This window comes from Haliotis cracherodii, unplaced genomic scaffold (genome assembly GCF_022045235.1).
Source record: "Haliotis cracherodii isolate W230 unplaced genomic scaffold, xgHalCrac1.p SCAF_11, whole genome shotgun sequence".
Lineage (NCBI taxonomy): Eukaryota > Metazoa > Mollusca > Gastropoda > Lepetellida > Haliotidae > Haliotis > Haliotis cracherodii.
Window position 1 is genome coordinate 25,997,204 of NW_027266266.1, and position 22,413 is coordinate 26,019,616.

The following is a 22,413-nucleotide window of genomic DNA, read 5'->3' on the forward strand; positions in this document are numbered from 1 at the left end:
GATCATTAGTGTTAGCACTACAACAAAATACAACAAAAAGAGTGATATACTTTGACATAGACTGGTGTAGTACTTTAGCGACTATACAAACTTAAAGTTGGACTTACGATTTACTACTGTGAGATGATGCCTCATTCTACGAGGTGATATTCGTTATACGACATTCGTAAATCATATAGTTCAACGGCGCAGCGCTAAGGTTTACTTTATGAGATGTCAAGGCCCTACAAAGAGACTTTGCTGTTACGGAATCGAAATATACCCTGAAATGCTTTAAGTGTACAATAGGGTGAATTACCGACATACGTCAAAATGGATTTCAATATAAGGATGCAGTGAAAGGATTACAGAAGAAATCATCATTCTTTTACTTTCTGCAAGTTACCATAAAATTATAACATGTACTAACCTATAACACATACATTTGATATACCTCATGTGTGGATCGGTACACCAACTGAAAAAGTCCTGACGCACATCGCCGTCACATTTCTGACGAGCCCCCACGCTTCACATGTACACAGTTCTCTAAAACTTATTTACACGTGTCGCCTACAGCTAAGGGTTTATCAAGATGCCAATGTGGGGTTCTCCCGAGATTTCTCTCGTGGACATTATCCGTGTCGGTTGGCGTTAATTTGGTTTGAAATCAAAGAAAGAAAAAATATATACTTATTCTGAGGCAATATTATCGTTTATCTGTTGATGCAGTTACGAAGCGTCGGGGCCAACGGTTTCGCCTCAGTGCTCTTGTGGTGAAAACATGATATTTTAATAGCAATCTGGTAAATATAGGCTAATTGGCAGAATATCCCGGATTCCAAACTCGTATCGAGAAAGATTGTAGATATATAATAGTGTTTATTTATTATCCTTTATATGTAACGAAAACATATCATTTAAACGCTAACATGTTCATGGTCGAATTTGAAAACAAATAAATACTTGACATGATGCACTCTGGAAAGGAGTTGACTGTTAATGTGCTTATGGATGTGCCTTTGGATGTGCTTATGGCTGTGCTTATGGGTGGACACTACACTACACTACACTACAGTTTACGGTTCCCTTAACCTAACAGTATTCACTGGAGATTTGGAATACTAAATGTTCGGTTTCACAGCTTATGAATGTGCTAGTTGATGTACTTATGGATGTGCTTGTGGGTGTGCTTGTGGATGTGCTAATGGCTATGCTTACGGATATGCTAATGGAGGTGCTTATGGCACTACACTACACTACACTACACTACACTACACTACACTACACTACATTGATTTAGGATTTCTTTTCTGTAGAGAGGAATGTTTGATATTGGAGAACCCATACATTTTATTATTTAAATCAGAAACGTCTTATTCATGTGGTCAAACAACCATACTTACTTCTGACAGTATACTCAGAGCAGCATATATTATGAGAAATATCTGGGTATTTAACACTATATAGATATACAGCATACCAAAGTTCTAAGCTCTAAATAGCCAAAGAAAACGAAAGAAGATCACGTATAGCCCTACAGAGATTAACTATAAATAAATGGGCACAAATAGACCTGTGCGGCCCTTAAAATCTACAACTACTACTATTATCTATTAATACATGAACCACACACGCGTTTAGACACAATCGTGATGAACTGCCAGAAGACAGCTGACGGGTAGCACCTGTCACGCTTGACGCAATAAACCCTTAATAGGCGTTCCCATGTCTTCACTGAAGATGAAGCAATCACTACGTAGATGTTCAATATACGCCCTTCGTGGTCCGTCAACTGACGCAGGCGGGTGTGTCCACGCATGATCGTATGAGGAAACAAGGATGCCTTGTCGTCACTCGCGGCCCTGACGTATAGTGTATTCTTCCCACTAGACACAACAGAAGAATCCACACACACACAACCTAACAAGCATATAATAGTGCTTCTATTCTGGCCAAAATGGTACCACTTCAGAGGTTGCATTGCGCAAGGATCAAAGACATTGCTGTAATTGTAGACCCAAGTACACGGAAGCGACCCTAGAGGAACTGCTTTCTTAATTATGGAGCTGATTATACAATAACAATTAATTCAGAGGGACTCCTTTTGCTGCGAGGTAGAAACAACCTATTAACACCGGCTCAGGGCGGTATCAGGCACCACTGAGGAGCTTGGACACTGCAGTTGGGGCGCTAACAATCGCCTACAGCACGGTGACATATAGGAAAGTTTGAAAGAACGCCACACAACGAAAAGAAGGGGCATTGAGGAAAGGACCCGGAGGTTGCAGAAATTTGTGGGGGTGGGGTAATGGAATTTTGTAAAGAATTGATGAATGTTGACCGATTTTGCGGTAAATGTCGCTACAAATCAAAGCGCATTTAAAAGCTTTGGCAGTGAAAATAAGGTACAGCTGAACTTGGGTACACGGCTACAACACATTAAGGTGGTTATGCATGCAATTAGGGATCAAACAGGAACTATAAGAGAAATTACGGTTCTAAAAGTTCGCTGTTTTTCATTTGGGTTAAAAAGATAGTGTGTTTAGATGGAACGTCACCAAATTGGACAAGTGGGAGTGAAAATGATGTGAACCTTTGTTGTCAACGCAATTTTATTTCTGCTCTTTGGTGCTTGTTGAGCCCAGCGCTGTTTAGAATAAGATGTAGCCTCCAGATATTTTAACGTTTTCTTACATGCCTTATTTAAAAAAAATAATTTTTGCTTAGTTCTATTTTAGAATCAGAGCAGGTGGTAGTGTTAGTACAGTCGTATCAATAAAAACATTTAGGATGTCGAGCTACACATTTTCTTATATAGTGTAGTCAAGACACACACTATCCCGGCTCTGCTTGTATATACTGAAAGGACATTACTGTTGATAGGGTTTAGTGACAAGTCATTTAATCACACCTTTCAAGACACACGATACACCAGTCAACGAGTGGATCCTGAAAGAACAATATTATTTACAGTGTACCTGAATGAATTATCTAACACGATACCTTGTGCACTGAAATACAAAACGGATGACAAACCCGCAACAATAGACGAACTATCCTTGTCTAAGAAAACATGTACCCAAGTTCAGTACACGCCACCCCGTGTTTGTCCAAATTGGTTCTGCGTCTGTCAAACCATTGTCACTCCTTGCATAAAATAAAAGGATCATTTCTTAAAAAGGGCACCCAGAATGAAGCTATGCAACAATGACACCCATCCCTCGACATATTTCAAGATATGTACAAGGTTTTATGATCATATCCAAGAACCATTTAACGCTGAGCGTTAAGCTTGTTAAGTGCATCGCCGTTACAACAAGCAAAGAGTGCAGGACCACATCCAAAGTGAATGCAACTGCATTATTGTCAATCACAATCTGAAAATACGCGTGTTTAAGTGATAAAAAGCAAGGAGTGCGCTAATTTCTGTTGGGAAATAAACAGTTCATATCCCACGGCTTGGGATGCAAACTTGTAAAAACGATGAAAATGCACATTTCGCGCGGTTCCATTATTAATGGTTCTTGATAAGTGTAGGCGTATTTCAATCAGAACGATTGGGTAATCATTTACACATGTTCTGAAAGGATTTTTGCAATTGCAAGTATTCCCTGTTTTTAACTTCTATCTTGTCATTATCTAAAACTATAATCGTCAGTACCATCAACGTCACCACAATTATTATCATCATTATCATACTATTAGTATAATAATAACATGCTATCAGCATGATCGTCACTCTGTGTAGAACCATGTTGTTACAAGTATCATCATCAGAAGCATATATCGTCAATTATAGCACCATGATATCGTCAGAAGTATCATCAGCGCCATCAGTTTAATCATCGTAAAGGTCATCCATGCCCAAAGCACGTACATCGACATACTCACAGCGACAACAGGCAGTCATCCGCTAAGGCTCATCCAAACGACGTTTAGAAAGTATGAGACATGTGACATTAAGACTGCATGTTTTCCACTCTGCATTTACACGACTGTGCTTGTCGTAAGAGGCGACTAACGGGATTGGGTGGTCAGGCGAGCTGACTTGGTTTATGCATGTCATCGTATCCCAATTGTGTGGTTCGATGCTCATGTTGTCAATCACTGGATTGTGAACTGTATGACGCGCGTCAGCTTGATGTTGGAAGACACTCCGAAGGGGAGCAGGCCTTAGAGTGAGTGAGTGAGTTGGGTTTAACGACGCGTTGAACAGTACACGAGTTATATCACGGCGCGTCAGTTTACTGTGGGAGGAAAGCCGGAAGTGATGCGAGTCTCAGACGTTCACCACTTTGGTGAAACTCACGAGCACGGGTATGGTACTGACAAACCGAGAAACATAATCGGGGCGAACCGGGATTCGAACCCACAATCATCGGTTTCTGGCGTGTACAATTGATGCAACTCTGGACAGGGAATAGCGGCGCCTTAGACGACTCGGTCATCCGTCGCCCCAACCCCAGCAGGCCTTAGACATACTATGGCTATGTTGCTGACAAAGGAATAAAATCCTGGCGATTATTCGAACACACGACCTCATGAGACACTTTTTTTTGCTGAAGTAATATAACAACGTGCGGGATACGTTCCAAGCCCTAAAGCTCATACACAGGAGCGGTACAAGTGGGAAATTATTTATTTTTTCATATAAAAATGCTCGAACTACAAATACCATTTGTTATCAATTACATGTGACTTTTTAACAGAGTGAGCATGAGTGCGAATGACAGCTACGTTTTATCAAACATATTTCATCTGAAGGAGCGTTTGGATTATGAGCTTGTTAATGCATAAAAATCTTCTAAATCTGCAGAATGTGTTTCGCGTAAGCTGAATTGCAAGTACGTACTTCGGTGCAACATTGACGTTAACATTTCTGCTGAAAGGGATCCGAGTACCGATGTAGACCGACTTGCGCGTGGTCTAGCCACCTGTTGCAGAGTCTGACACAGCATCAGAATACACCGTTAGGTAATGAGAACAATGTGCAACATAACCGTACAAGTAATTCATTCAGGACGATCAATAATTCAAGTTCCTTTTTATCATAGTTTAAACTAATTCCATACATTTATTTTTTAAATATTTTCATTTCACAGACTTCAGTCCAGGATGTATCGCTCCGGCAACTGCTGACTAGACCCTGACTGATAAAACTCGTTGTTCAGTTTATCTAACAACTGAGAATGGATGCAAAACGTGTTTATTTCTTGTATGTTCTGTGGAATAATGAACACCTATTATTTCATTAAATTATTAGGAAGCAGTCAGTGCATTTGTTGTCTTGTGTTAGCCAATCGCAACTGCTCGCGGTCAGTGTGTGGGTTTGTTCAGACGTAGGTGCAGATCATAAGTATTATTATAAACCAGTCAATTCAGTTGTTTGATGACATTCGACATCAATGCAACTTCTTGCACAATGTACACGTATATTATTAGGAAACCGAGGCAAGTGACAGTAATATCCACAAGTCGGCGTAGGCGCTCACTTGCCAGGTATCGGAAAGTTTTGTGAGAAACAGGTCAAGGACATAACCGATCTAATCAAAACATGCTACTAACAAACTCGCACACACTAACATTACTTTCAGGATGATAAGTAGGCTAGGCTTAAGATTAAGTCCCAAATGTACCATTATCTCTCTTTATTATCCACGGCTTACACGGAGGGAGGAGTTGAGTGGCCCAGAAGTCTAAGGCGACGCATCTTGCTGTGAATAGGCGTGTTAGGATCCACCTACCGAAGGTTCGAATCCAATGTTCGACCCGATGATGACCAGCGGTCTGTCAATCCAACACCCGTCCTCGTTTTACCAAAGTGTTTTAAGTCTAAGACCTGTACCACTGTTGGTTTGCCTGAGCCTAACTCACTCACTCACCCAGTAATGAACTTTGTTATTATGTTACGAACACTATGCACTAAACTCATAGTTATACGGTTACAGTATATTACAATGAAGGACACATAAGGTGTTATATTCATAAATCAGCTATATCGTTAGAGAGCAACCACTTTAATTTGCCATATTATCACAGACAAACGAGTTAATGACATTCATAAGAGCACGCGTATTATTCACATTTCACACGGCCAATACGTAGGTGACGTCACATGTGGGAGCCAATGCAGGCGGAGTATCGACGTCATTGTTGACGTAATGTATAATTACGGAATAGTATGTTATTAAACGTGGCCCCTTAACGTGTCCACGTGAAGTCAACTCCGTTGACTCCATTACGTCAGCAACGACGTCATGCAAATCAATGGATAATACAAATTCGTGAGTGTACCCAACTGTATATCCTTCTGGGGCGGGAAATACAAAACTACTACTCTCCACTCTCGTCACGTCACAATAGTAATGGCAGCTGATACTGTCATTGTTGATATGTTGACTCTGTTAGCTTCTCGATACAGTTTTCAAATAGCTAAGATCTAAAACTTTATAATGTCAAATCAGTATCGTCGTTCGTACTTGTGTAAGCTTTCACGCAGGAATGTTAGTTCAGAGCATTGATACTAACTGGTACAAAGGACAAGCTTCATCTAATTATGCACGTTGGACAATAAACAGATACTTTAATTCATATGTGTACGTCATTCCGATTTTACGAAACTCTTATTTAGAATATTCATGTTCCAGGGATTCTGACTCTTCGTAAAATCAGCGTGCTATTAATAAACCTATAGGATAGCGATAACACAATCTCATTAAAATCAGATGCTAAGTTCTCGTTGCCACTAAACAAAGATCTGAGGACATCCCATTACGGGTCACGTCAGAACGACCATTCGCGAACTTTGACCGACCGACATTTAGAAAGCAGCCAATTAGAAAGCAGCTTTCTCGTGCTTTACGGCACTCGTTTCAACCTGGCGACTTCCATTTCAGACAACGCTTGAAAAATATGTTGTTCTCGATCAAAATTTTGAAAACTGAACACACAAACTTTGTCTAATATATGGCAGTGCTTCCCACGTTCTGTGCAACGCTTCCTTCCGTTCAAATGTCTATCCCACGGAAGCGAGAGAAAGGCGATAATTGTGACGGAATCTGGCGTACGGGTCGTAACTGTCGTTCGGAATACACCGTGTTAACGTTTTCGAGTTGATTAGATTAGAAAACACATTCCGACTGTCACTTTCATGATGTGGTAAGCAAGGCTTTGATTGGTCGGATGAACGGTCGTTCTGACGTGACCTGTAATGGGATGTCCTCAGATCTTTGTTTAGCGATAGCGAGAACTAAGATCTGATTTTAATGAGATTGACGAAAACATTTATTGATCATACATATGGTTTAAATAAAACGAGTTAATGAAACGAATACAATATTTCGCGCGCCAAACACTGTTTGTGTAATACAGACATCATTGATAGCGTTGACGTGTATGACGTATCAGTAGATGATGACGTCACACTATCATTTTGAGCGGCATTGCAACGTTTTCGACAAAGTATTTCTGAAGAAGGCACGAACTCCTCCCAACAGCTATGTATCAATTATAAATAATCGTGAACATTTTGCGAATACCGTGTCATAATGAATACCTTTCATTCGGGGAACGGTGCATAGGTTCCCCAATCGTCCAAGGCACACCAATTCGCTGTGCCGGGTTGCGCCCCTTAGGCGAGCAAGAGACCTACGATGGGGGTTCGGATCCAGGTTCGTCCTAATTATGTGTCTAGGTTTGGCAGCACCATTCCCGTGGTCGCCTAAGACTATAACGACTTCGGGCTATCCTCCAACATCAAGTTGACCAGACGTGATATAACTGAAATTCTGTTCAAAACAGCGTTAAAAAACCCACTCACTCACTCATTTCATATGTCGTGAAATACACAACTTCCGGCACTCAGCATGAGTTCGAAAATCAGCATGACAACCTGACAAATATAAAAAAATGAACTAGATATACGCATATCCTGCTGCAAGGTATGCCCACGAGCTATCGATAGCAATTTCATTATCGCGCTGCCATCAAACGCCACCTACAACACCCACAAATCAACACGTCACACTAATCAACTGACGTTCAGCTGTCGTTCGCACCGCAAGGTGACAAAACACGGTATCAGAATACTTTGTATTTTTTAAGGTGCCGCCCGGGCAAACGAAATTATACGCCTTGTTCGATGGTCGATATACTCGTAATTGAAACAAGCAAGAAATGGTGACTGGAGTATTCGATGGTGATGTATTTGATACGGGTGTCGTAGTTGTGTTTTTTGAGCAAACGTTTGCAGTTTATCGGAAACTATGTTCATCCGAGTAACTTTTTGACGTTTGTAATTGTTTGGTCAAATACATGTTTTTAAGTATATAATTTCTTTTGCACGGCAATATATATCATTTTCGTATTCTGTTATATATTGTACTTCCTAAATTTCTTCCTAACGAAGATTCCAGAAAATAGGTACACAGAGCCATACTTGGATGAGTCGACTAAATTGGGAATCAGGTGATAGATTACAGACGCCGGCATTCAGCTGAAATATAACATTGGGGCGAAACAAAATTCACCCACTCACTCCTGAATGACAATATGTGGTATACTTTAGATGAAATAGGGACACCATACTTGTGCGCATGAGTTTCACCCAAGTGGTAAAACGTCGTCATCGTCACTTTAGGCTTTCCTCCAACATCAAGATGACCAGACGTGATATAACTGTAATACTGTTCAAAGTGGCGTGAAATCAAACCAAAGTTTTATCTGAGACTAAATTACAATTCAAAATGAAAATAAAAAGGACAGCACACGGAACCGTAACTTTGCGATCCCTGTAATCAGACATATGAGGCTGATTCTGAGATTTATTCTGAGGCTAAAGGATTTGTTGAACAGCATGTTGTCTAGTAATGGTGCTGCCATTCTACAGACACGGTGTCCATCGCGCCCAAACTGGCAGTGATCGAGGAGAGAAGATTGGATAATACAGGGTATTTACTGACAAAACAGACATTGAAACACTGGCACAAACATCTATTACTCTGTCAAGGCGTCTAACGATACACATACTTACAATACCCAGGGAGACAATCATAGCGGTTCTTTGGTCGGGAAGCGATACGAACTGCCACTTAATATCCACAACTGAGATTGGACTATCAACGAAATGAATATCCAGATTCTCAGAACACTTATTGTATCTCTCGTAGACGCATACAATCTCGTCAGATTACATGGTTGTTGCATTAATGTAAGATGTAACGGATTAAATGTCTACTTCACAATGAGTGTTTATTGTTTGCCGTTTTCGGAAACGCGTCAGTTTGTACGTTTGCATTTATAAAATGTGCGCGAATGCATTAGTATATCTTACCAGTTGTAATGCCTAGATAAACGATTTAAACCCTTGATGCTGTGAGAGTGATGCTACAAGAACGAACTGTAGGGTAGTTGTGTTGGGTGACGCCACATCGTAATTAGATAATTACAAAATAAGAACATTCGCTTACAACGCACAAGTGCAAAATGTTTTATATTTTACCAGAAAACTTTGACAACTTTCTCTCAGTTCATGTTTGAAGCTGTTTACATTTGTTTAGATTACAAGCGGAGACACATAATTGACCCAGAGATATACACAACTCTCACTTTCGTCACAATACGAACTATTTTGCCCTCTTCCTAGTGAGTGTGTGAGTTTTGTTTAACCTCGCTTTGAACACTATGCCAGTTATATCACAGCGTGTAAGCTTGATGTGGGAAGAAATCCCAACGTGATGTAGGTTGTTGGTGGGTTGGTCGCCGCACTCAGCAATATTCCAGCTATATAACGGCGGTCTGTAAATAATCGAGTCTGGGCCAGACAGTCCAGTGATTAATATCATGAGCATCGATCCATGCAATCGGGATCGATGTAGATCTCAGACCTTTCCCCCTTTGGTGAAACCCACGGGTTTCTGACGTGCCCAGTGGACGCATTTCTGCACAGCGAACTGACAACGCCTCAAACGACAGGGCCACCTGCGGCCCCCTTTAGCGCGGGTCGATCGCAACACAACCGCTGTGGATTTAACTTCATCTGAAGCAAAGGCGTGTAGTGTAAGTCAAATCTGTCTTCTTCTACTTGACAGTAAACCGGCATGGGTTCGAGTCCCAAGTTGGCCTGTACCTACCGATCATCGTTCTAGATTTTTTTTGTTTTATGTATTTATTTTTTCAAAAGCATGAAATAAGAAAATATAATATTTGCAGGATATTCTTTTGAAAATTTATCCTTGAAAGGTTTTCATATAGCATTCACATTACCACGACGGCATTTTGAAAATAAACAATGCACTTCCATAATTTTGAAAGAGGAAACGAAATTAGCATGCACATATTTTTTCCAACACTTTTAGGCGGCCTCACGGAGGAGCGAAACAAGAATTATTTCCAAGCGGCCAAACGTTTAGCAACGCCCTGCATATAAAGAGAAATATTCTTGACAAAGCGATACTTAACTCAGTACTTCTGTCATCACAAATAGGTGTTCTGTTAAAGATCTCCAAAGTCTTATGATAATGGCGGCATTAACGTGTTTTACTGAGACAGTCCCTGTTGGTGTTCCCTATTCCTATCTATGGGGGCGTTTCTACACTTGATGTGAAAAGGTATCGCAACTGACGCGATGAAAGGTATTGCTGTATCGTATAGCTTCTCATCAACGGATTCGGCTTTTTCACATCGCGTAGATTTATTTCTTAAGAAAATCTGACCTTTTTTCGCACCGGCAAATGGGCAATCAATTTATTTTCTAGTATGGCCTACACGAAATGAGACGTATCTTCCTCGTATTGTGAGGAGGCGTTGGTTGTTTTTATTCAAAGTCCTTTAACGACATGTAATATATCGCATACGGGGGCTAGAGGAGCCGGAAGAGGTTTCCTTCCTACATGTACGATTTAATATTTTAATTTTTAGTTATATGTTATAAATCTTTTATTAAGCATAAATTTTCTTGTACATGTATATTCATTTGTTTTTTGTTCATTGGGGGCGGGGGCGGTTACATTCATATGAGATTCTGCGAAAACAAACAAGACAACGCCCCGACGAACATTTTATCATACAAAGAACCAACACAGGTCTGAATAAAACCTAACAATAAATATTTTCACGGTTGCATATTTAAGCTCACCAGTCTCCTAATTTCCTGACCTGGTTGCTATAAGTAGTTGCAGTGTACTTGTATTTGAATCTTCGAGTCTTTGAATAAATGCAATGGATAAAATACATATGTCATCGTGGCCATTCCGTTTGTTCTAGTCTGTATATGACATACATGTAAGTCACCATTTCTTTGGCTGGCTCATTTTTCAATTTATCAATATAATATTTGGGGTCTAGACAATCTAGTAACTACAGTTGTTTACAAACAATCACAAATGGCCTTGCTGAATTTACCAATAACATATACAAACGTACGTAGATCAGAAATCAGGCGTACTGATAATCGTATTACAAATTACCTCAGACGATTTGGCTTTACCGATTTAATCTCACTCCGCGATTCCGCTAATTGAGGTCAGCTTGACCACCTGTACCGATGCTTTGTACGTACGTCCTTGCAAGTCTTTGAACGTAGTAAACAAGATATACCCAGTTATGACAAACGTACAAAGTCTAACCCTACAAAAGTAAGTCTATTAGCTCTTTGACTGAAGAACACCCACAGTGACGTAGGTCGTTAACCCTCGTAGGTGAAACTCACTGTTATGGGTACATCAAACCAAGGTTCATTTGTATGTTTGCTTTAAACACCACACTCGGGATATCACAGATATTTGAAAGCAGTCTGTGAACAATCGAGTCTGGATCGGATACTCGTGTGATTGACATCATGAACATCGATCTACGTCATTGGGATACGATGACATGCATCAACCAAGTCATCGAGCCTGACCACTCGATCCTGTTAGTTGCCTCTTACGACTCTTACGAAGCATGAGGTGCTGTAGACCAATCCTAACCCGGATCTTCACTCGTTTCCAAAACGGGGAGACACAGAGATTCGAACCAAAGATTAGCCATGCTACCACGGCTACGAGACGCAGAGCAAAAGTACGGTGCCATAGCTGACTGACCCATGCGTGACTCCCAAGACTTCAGTTCAGGAGAGTTGTTAAATACCGCACTCAGTTATATGACGGCAGTCTGGAATTAATCGGGTCTGGACAAGACAAGCCAGTGATTGACATCATGAACATTGATCGATGAAATTGGGATACGAAGCCATGCATCAACCAAGCCTTGACCACCTCATCCCGTTAGTCGCCGCTTACGACAAGCATCTGTTGCTGAATTCTAACCCGGATCTTCGTGGGGCGAGATGATCGTGCGTGAATCTAATGTCATCTTATGTTGGACATTCTGAATTCAAGTACTTGGTTCAAGGATACACCGATCCAAAATTTCGCAAATTCATATTATCTGTTTTTCTCTTCCCAGATGGAATCCAAAAGGGCAGAAATTCAAGACGGTCTATGTGTGAAGGAAAACAACACTTTGAAGCCTTATTAAATATAAACAAGCTCGTTTTATTCATTTTTCTTCTTTGTTTTAATGCGACCAACAATTATAAAACTATATGACTTTAACATTAGTTTTAGTTTATTTTGACAATCGATCCAATATTTTGTAGGTAAAACATCCGTTAACCAATTAATTGAGAAAGACGTGTCCTAGTTACCTATTGGGCGACGTGTCAATCACAACACATGATGCTATGGAAACGTTTAACACCCATATAAGTGGTTTCGGCACATTGCTTTATAAAAAAATACAAGCTCGGTCTACGTCTGTCTTTTTTTAATCGAAGTACTGTTAAAACCAGAAATGCCTGTTTTATTGGTGAAAGGAACTGTCTAAGAAGTGGGGGAAAACTCAATAACACTTTCAAGTTTGTTTTCACAGCACTAACTCCCAAGGACTGTTGGCGTCATGTGTGTGGATGTGGATGTAGGTGTGTGGATGTGGGGGTGTGGGGGTGTGTTGGTGGGAGGTATCCACATTTCATCTTGGCTCCTAGGCTGCTGTTTAAACGCACTATGGTTAAGTCTCCATTCTCCTGTCTATATATGCTATATATGGTGAGTTACATGTGAAAATGGCAGCATTTGCCATCCATGTCTGTGGCTGCTAGTGCATTGGAAACTGTCATTTTATATTTCCCGCTGATTTATTAAACTTTGAGCCAGAATCATGAAAACTTGCTGAAAGTGTTTACAAGAGAGTTCGCCTTTCTCTCGCCAGGGTAGATGATAGCAGTAACCAGCAGCCCCAAGACGATCGGCTTACATGAATGACTGTTCCTCCATGCTACCGTCACCAATATGATATCGGGAAAACAGTGGTTGATAGTATGAGCACACGATGGCACACGAACAGCCAGATCAAGCACTGCCCCCTATTTCTATTTCAGTTAGTCCTTAAAACTTTCATAGGTACTGGAATTTATTTTGTCCCGGAAATACCAGGATACATTGACACAATGGACGAGTACACTATACAACAATCAGATCAAAGTTACTCGTCATTCAACATCACGCCCACCAAAATATGATCACTTTCCGATTAACGTTTTAACATGTCAAATACCGACCCCGTTTTCATAGTATCTTTATTATAAATGACTTGTTCACTCTCCCAACACATGAATAATTCGCTGCTTAACGGATCCATGCCATTAACTAGTACAACACGAAAATGTTTCCTAAAACTAGCGTGAACCAGCAGTGAATAAAGTCAAAACTCCATTGTGAAATGCGCTCCAAACCTCACGTGGAGGCGCGGGGGTCTTGGCGCGCTTCTCTATCTCATAAAGAGAAATCCTTATCTTCCTTGATTGACATAAAGATATAGGTCTGTGAAATAGCTTCTTTTTTATTCTCCTCAATCCGCAGGGGGTTATAATACACATAATAAATATGTTGTCAATGGTATGTCTATGAAAGTATGTTTCATTCAATTCGATATGAGACCCCAGCGTAGCTGTCAATCAAACTATCTCCACCTGACAGGGGGCAGTGAAATAGACATTGTTATCATGAAATGGAACACTTCAACGTAGCCGTTAGATTAACTGTGTCTTTTTGGTATTGTAAAATTTTGAGTTGTGTTTACGAGAGAGATGAGATGTACAGTAATTTGGAAAATGTTGTTCTATTGAAATGAATAGATTTGAGACTTTATATTCCAAAACAATATTTCCAGGTCGATTAAATCAACTTTTTGCTACATTTAGTTATGATAACCAAATTGGCGATTTGTGTTTTTAGACGTGCTTCATAAATTCAGTACGTTTGAGCATGCCGCTAAGCGTCGAAGTTTCGAGTCGCAGGATAAAAACAACAACATTTATTTATCGCAATCCTCACAACCATGACTGTCATCATTCGGTTTAGCATCGATACCACACAGGACACAGGACACAGGACACGTGCACACATATATATAGCTATATAAAAAATTTGTATGACACGTGTGGATTGTGGGTAAGAATATAGGTCTCCAGCAACGTATGCTTGTCATTAGAGGCGACTAAATGGATCGGGTGGTCAGGTTCGGTTACTTGGTTAAGTTGACAGCAAGTCATCGCATTTCATTCTATAGATGCTCATTATGTCAATCACAGGATTGTCTGGTCCAGACTCGATTATAGCTGGAGTCGTGGTGTGTGCGGCGTTAAACAACAAACAAAACAAAACAAAACAAAATCATGTAAGTTTAAAATACCTCTCAATGTAAGAATATATGTATCTGACAGATGATTCCAAATTTACGATAAACAATTGTTTCTCCTAATCGCCCACCACGGTCGGTTACGCACATAGTCCATGGCCTTTTGGCTCGATATTGAATATTTTGAAACGTGTAAGCACAGCGACACCGACGTGTAATCGTTGTTTACGTTAATTACTAGGTACTCACTATCTGGGCATTTTTTACAATTACTACGTCTTCGGCGACTGCTGACTACTACTGCTGCTACTACTACTATAAATAGCACTGCTACAACGACTACTACTACTTCTACTACCACTCCTACCACCATAAATACTACTGTTACTACGACTACTACTACTACTACTACTACTACTGCTGCTACCTCTACTACTACTACTACCACTATAAATACCACTGCTACCACGACAACTACTACTTCTACTACTACCACTATAAATACCACTGCTACTACGACTACTACTGCTACCACCATAAATACCACTGCTACTGCTACTACTACTTCTACCACTACAAATTAAACTGCTACTACTACTACTACTAACACTACAAATACCACTGCTTCTACGACTACTACTACTCCTACTACTACCACTACTACTACTAGTGCTTCTGCTACTACTACCACTATAAATGCCACTGCCACTACGACTACTACGACTACTACTACTACTACTGCTACTACTACCACTACAATACCACTGCTACTACGACTACTACTACTGCTACTACTACCATTACTCGGGGTTGGGTTTCGGGTACAATGAGGCAAGGATGGCGGAGAATACCCCCCTTACCCCGGGCCTGCATTTGTCATTCTCTTCGTTATCATTGCTACATAAGACGGAAGTTTGGTGTGTTTATTACTCTAAATATAATTCCGCTTTAAATAAATTCAAACAGTATTTGATGTGAGTGAGTCAACCAGTTTGGCTGAGTGACGGGGTATATACGTATGACAAACTGCACGTTTCATATTTCAAAAGTGATACAATATTTGTTAGATGATGGGAAACCAAGACTCGACATAGAATGATATTATTCGTGTACATCGTGCTTTTACATTGATTACACAATGGAGAACTCGAGAATATGTTGATTCTACTTACCAAAATTAACCGATACGAGTGATTTCTCTTACTTAAAGCATGTTATGTTTGGTACATACTTTCTCTCTAAAAATGGCATAATGACCTATAGTTGCATAAGTTTTACGTGTTAGATTGCATGATCAGAATGGCCAGTGAATTCCTGGTTCAGAATCAACTGCGAGAACATTAACGTGACGTGGTTTAATATGTATTGATATACCCGAGCATACAGTTACTACGGCTGCGGCGACTGCTACTACTACTACTGCCGCTGCTACTGCTACTGTTGCTGCTGTGTCTGCTGCTACTGTTGCTGCTTCTACCACCACTACTACTACTGCTGTCTCTACTACTACTACTACTACTACTACTACTACTACTACTACTACTAAAGGTCCTTCCTCATGCTACGTATCACAGAATTAATACATAGCATACATATAAAAATTAAGAGTATTTTATGTAAGCCTTTCAGTCATACAGTTCGTCTGTTGGTCGAATGAAAGGAAATATGCCTATGACAAACTGCATGTGTCTTATTTTAAAAACACAATCTACTTTTCAGATAATGGGAAATCGCCGTGATTATAATGAGAATTAACAGGAAAAAAAACACTTACCGCCGCCGTTTCTGTAACATATATATGGAAACCGCCATACATTTCCAAGATCCACAGCAAAGCCGATGACCGAGAGTAAAAAATCCATCTTTTTACCCCACGTGTCCCTTTTTTCTCCATTTTCCAAGTCGGTGTCGTCTGCTCGTTTCTCGCCGTGCGGCAACAGGGCGACGTTCGGCTGTGTCATCCTCGGAACTCCTCGTCCTTTTACGCCGGGTCTCGTTTCATTCACCAGACCTCGAGTGTTCAACAGCATGCGGGAGCTCTGATTGGCTAACGATACATCACTGACAGAGAAGCCTCGGTTCACGTGACTTGACTTGTGAATCTCCCTGTCCCTGTCTTGCAAGAGATCAGTATTGCTACGACATAGCTCGACAACACCTCCGTTCTCTTCACTATTCAACTTGCTAACACCCCCGGTGAAAGGGTCACCACTAGCTTCGGTGAAGCTCAGGTTGGCGTTAAGCGGCATGGCGTAATGTATTTGGCACGGGTCTGAAGAACGCGAGACTCGACGACCCTTCTCTCGCCCGATTTATGTAATCTGCAATAAACAAAAGGGTATGTTTCGTGTGTAAATAAGTCATACACGAAATAGTGTAACTGACCTGTGCATTTAACCAAGAGATGTTAATTGTATTGTGTTGGTCCGTGGTTCCCCGTTGACGCGAGCACTAATATCAATATGTTATCATAAATCTGTTGATTATGTCATTTACCTTTATTGGACGTGTTAATTTGATAGATGCTAAATAATTGGCATGTACATTTGCTGTTATGTATATAAAAGTATCTCTGTGTTGATAATGCTTTGAGAATTATCACTTGACGGGGTCGTCTAAAGCTGTCAACATTTGCAGTACTGCATATGTGGCAAATCGCCAGCTTTCAAACTTTTTTGTCGACTTGCATTGGATTGTTTTGTTTATTCGTTTGTTTAACGCCACACTCAGCAATATTCCAGTTATATGGCGACGGTCTGGAAATATTCGAGTCTGGACCAGACAATCCAGTGATTGATATCATGAGCATCGATCCACGCAATTGGGATACGACTTGCATTGGTAACCTTTCCGTGACAAATATAGAAATTATTATATACATGAGTGTGTCATATGCAGTTGTTTGAAAATGATAAAAGTCTTCTTTTGATCAAAAGTCAAATTTCACTGTCACAAGATTACAACCAGTATTTTACGGTGAAAATAAAAACCATTGCCATAGCCCTGGGATGACGGAACTAGTTTTATCGCCGCCCTTGAAAGTTGTCTCCCTTGGTTCGACTGCTCGGTACAACCGGAACAAAACAAGATGAGTAACAACCTTTCACCTTGTGAATGAGTGAGTGAGTTGGGTTTAACGCCGCTTTTAACAGTATTCCAGTTATATCGCGGTGTGTCAGGTTAATGTGGGAGGAAAGCCCGAAGTGATGCAGGTCTCAGACGTTTACCACTTCGGTGAAACCAACGAGCACGGGTATGGTGCTGACAAACCTAGAAACATAATCGGGGCGAACCGGGATTCGAACCCACAATCATAGGTTTCTGGCGTGCCCAAGGGACGCAACTCTGCACAGCGAATCGCGGCTCCTCAGACGACTGGGCCACCCGTGATACTGGCTACTTGATGTCATACAACTTTCATATTACTAAAAACGTTGTGTTCTTGTTTGACTTCAGTACCACAAACTTCCGATGAAGTGACCTGACCTTTTCCATGAATGTCGCTTGTTGTATATACATGTATTCGTGCGCTTTCCTACTTTAATAACAGCTTTAATATATATATTTTTTAAGGTTTCAAATTCTCCCAAATATGGTGAATCGCCAATTTATATTGAAAATTATGAAAACATAATTTACCGTGTATTTGTTTGTGAAGTTTTAATGAGGAACTATTGTGACACTGAATGCGACTTGACCATCTTATGAAAAGGGGGCATCATAATGTTTTTAATAAATATACTATTTCATGCTTTTTGTCAAATGCGATATATATATCTCATCGAGTGAAGTTTGGAAATAAGGTTTTCAGACTTCACGAGATGAGATATACATCGTATTTGTCTGTACGAAATATGAAATAGTCTCTGTTTATAGGATCACGTGTGTCATACTGGTTTTACGAAACTCGTGCAAGAGTTATTTTATTTCCCGAATGATTCGTAAAATCAGTATGACACACACGTGAGTGTAATAATTTCCATAGTAACCATTATTTTTTAATCCTATTGAGCTACCTTTAGAAGAATGCACTGCTTTCCTAGAAAACCACAATTTGTCGAATCGTCAACATTTTCAGCTATGACGTCGTTTCTAGTGTGACCTCATTCCGCGACCTTACGTCAAAATAAGTTTCAAAGGACGTCAACAATGCCGTCCGGATGACGAAAACAATACACTGGTGCGAGAGAAGTAATGATTTGCTCTTGTTCACAAACGATTTTTATTCACTTGGATATTTCTAACCCTATGTGTAATAAATGCCATGAATAGTCTAAGCTGTTTGCTTTTTGGAAAATAACATTTTGGGTTAGTCTAACGGTTAATGTGGGAGATTGGTTCAACGCCGATGTGATAAATATGCCGTTTATGTCACGTCAACTTGACGTGGATGGCGAAGTGATGGTGGTCGTAGACGCTTCCAATCAGGTGAAACCCACGTGCACGGTTACGGTGTAGCCAAAACGTAAACATTATCAGGGCGATTCTGGGATTCGAGCCCACGATCATAGATTCCTGGCTCACAGAGGGGCCGCAAACTCTACACAGCGAAATGACGACCAGTGCCCCAGTGCAGAAGAAGCTTTAACGTAGTGCTTAGCATTGACATATAACTGTCATATTTCATCAATATATATCACAGCAATATAACATAAATATAACATAAAACAGCAATATCAGAGTTAAATCAGAATGATACCACACTAGCAACCCAGGAATATCACGGCAAAATGATAGTTATTTCAAAACGATAGCAAAAGCACAGCAATAATTATGTCAGCAACTTAACAGTAATACAAAACACGGCAACATTAGGAACCCAGGAACAGGTAAACCAGTGGTGGATTAAAGGAGCACGGACCCACCCTATTCCGCAGCGACGAAACACAGTGGCTGTAAGGGTGCATTTTCTGGTGACAATGTCTATCCATAATCACCTACCATTGTAGCCACCCGATAAACATTTGATTACTATAAAGAAAAGCACATAGTTCCGCGGGATTTTGTATGGACACGAGATATTTTTTGCAGCTTAAGTTGCAAAACCAGATATTTTATCAAAGAAATAATGGACCTCAATCAAATATAATTGAAACATCTGGCAACAAGATATTTTTCGTGACCGACAATTTCCTTTTTTAAACAGTCGGAAGCATATTATGGCGGGTTTTTTAAATCACAGAATTAGCTAAAGGGGATATGTGTTGATGCCTTCAACATACGCTCGAGACGATTACAAACTCATTATTCAAACTGTATTATCCAGATATTAGTTTTTAGACGTCACAAATTTCTTACTGGCTTTATAGAATGTCATAGATATTTGGATAATTGCACAAAGCCACATCCATATTTTCCCCCGCTTTTGTAAATGGCCTCCTCGTTTAATCTGAAATAAGATTTGGAGTGAGTGATTATTGCTTAGCGCCGCATCAGCAATCTTGCAATTATTCTTGGCAAGCGATTCAGAGAGAGAGGGGTCGGTGGTTGAATCCCACATCTGACCTATTACGACCCTTGATCTGTCATCACCTTGCCGATGCGCGTGCTCACCCACACCCAGCTGACACGACGTTATACAACCGAATGAACATGGCGTTAAATCAAACCAACTCAATCACTGATCCGGGATTTTATGTCTAGCCGCAGTAAAAGAGTAGCTTTATTACCTCAGCTGGTGGAAGACGTGAAGAGTTATAACGATACTGCATCGTCTGTCATGGATTGTAAATAATCGAAACTGGATCAGACAAACTAGTGATTAATATTGTGAACAACTTCCCACACCACGTGTGTGCGTCTTTGCTCAAAACATTGCTGTTGCTTTCTCTGGAGCTACTTGTGTACATTGATTGTCCATTGCCAAAACCTGCTGTTGCTCTCTCTGGAGCAACTTGTGTACATTGATTGTCTGTTGCCAAAACTTGCTGTTGCTCTCTCTGGAGCTACTTGTGTACATTGATTGTCCATTGCCAAAACCTGCTGTTGCTCTCTCTGGAGCAACTTGTGTACATTGATTGTCAATTGCCAAAACTCGCTGTTGCTCTCTCTGGAGCAACTTGTGTACATTGATTGTCAATTGCCAAAACCTGCTGTTGCTCTCTCTGGGGCAACATGTGTACATTGATTGTCCATTGCCAAAACTTGCTGGTGCGGACTTTGGTGCAACGTATGTATGTGTGATTTTCCATGCTAAAGAATTGCTGATGAGGGCTTAACAGGAACATGTATATGTGTCTTTCCCATTGCTGAAGAAATGCTGTTGCAAGCTTAGGAGCAACGCATGTACTTGCCCATTGCTGTTGCTGATTTAGAACAACGCGTGCAGGATTATTACCCATTCCTGTCGGGGGCTTAGGTGCATCGTCTACGTGTATTACCCATTGCCGTTAGAGGCTGTGAAGTAACGTGGACGCGTATTACCCATTGCTGTTACGTGCTTAGGAGCAACGTGTACGTGTATTACCCATTGCTGTTAGGGGCTTAGGAGGAACGTGTACGTGTATTACCCATTGCTGTTAGGGGCTTAGGAGGAACGGTGTACGTGTATTACCCATTGCTGTTAGGGGCTTAGGAGGAACGGTGTACGTGTATTACCCACTGCTGTTAGAGGCTTAGGAACAACGTGTACGTGTATTACCCATTGCTGTTAGGGGCTTAGGAGCAGCGTGTACGTGTATTACCCATTGCTGTTAGGGGCTTAGGAGGAACGATGTACGTGTATTACCCATTGCTGTTAGGGGCTTAAGAGGAACGGTGTACGTGTATTTCCCATTGCTGTTAGGGGCTTAGGAGGAACGGTGTACGTGTATTACCAAATGCTGTTAGGGGCTTAGGAGGAACGGTGTACGTGTATTACCAAATGCTGTTAGGGGCTTAGGAGCAACGGTGTACGTGTATTACCAAATGCTGTTAGGGGCTTAGGAGCAACGTGTACGTGTATTTCCCATTGCTGTTAGGGGCTTAGGAGGAACGGTGTACGTGTATTACCAAATGCTGTTAGGGGCTTAGGAGCAACGTGTACGTGTATTACCCATTGCTGTTAGGGGCTTAGAAGGAACGGTGTACGTGTATTACCAAATGCTGTTAGGGGCTTAGAAGGAACGGTGTACGTGTATTACCCAATGCTGTTAGGGGCTTAGGAGCAACGTGTACGTGTATTACCCATTGCTGTTAGGGGCTTAGGAGGAACGGTGTACGTGTATTACCAAATGCTGTTAGGGGCTTAGGAGCAACGGTGTACGTGTATTACCAAATGCTGTTAGGGGCTTAGGAGCAACGGTGTACGTGTATTACCAAATGCTGTTAGGGGCTTAGGAGGAACGGTGTACGTGTATTACCAAATGCTGTTGGGGGCTTAGGGGCAACGCGTGTACGTGTATTACCGATTAATTGCCATGTTATCGTAGCATATCTGTATCGACTTCTTCACCTCGTTGTGACTTCCACACAACACGGTTCCCAATGTGTTGCTAATCCTACGCTGAAAAACAAGTAAGAGACACTAGAACTTTCTCACTTGTCTTCTTGACAACAAAATCCCAAGCTACGAAATGTGTGATAAACAAGAAAAAAATCCATTAATTATCTAACTTATGTTTTTTCGCCTTTCTCGTCCTCACAAACAGGAAATAAATCAGACTTATAGAATTCTGTTTCATGCTCAGGGAAAACATGTGCCTTATTCTCGATGGTTATTTGCAAGTATTTCGTTCCATGAAGCATTCTTGCCAGTAAGATACAATGGAAAAAGAC

At 40.8% G+C, this 22,413-nt stretch overlaps 1 protein-coding gene across 1 annotated transcript in view; it reads right to left on the bottom strand.

Annotated features, from left to right (window-relative positions):
* Window positions 1–22,413, bottom strand: part of LOC139456373 (sodium-dependent serotonin transporter-like) — a 55,049-nt gene that overhangs the window by 22,573 nt on the left and 10,063 nt on the right. Inside the window, exon 2 of the mRNA XM_071238025.1 lies at window positions 16,433–16,979. Coding sequence (XP_071094126.1) covers window positions 16,433–16,907 — 475 coding nt within the window. The 5' untranslated portion in view covers window positions 16,908–16,979. The remainder of the gene's footprint in view (window positions 1–16,432; window positions 16,980–22,413) is intronic.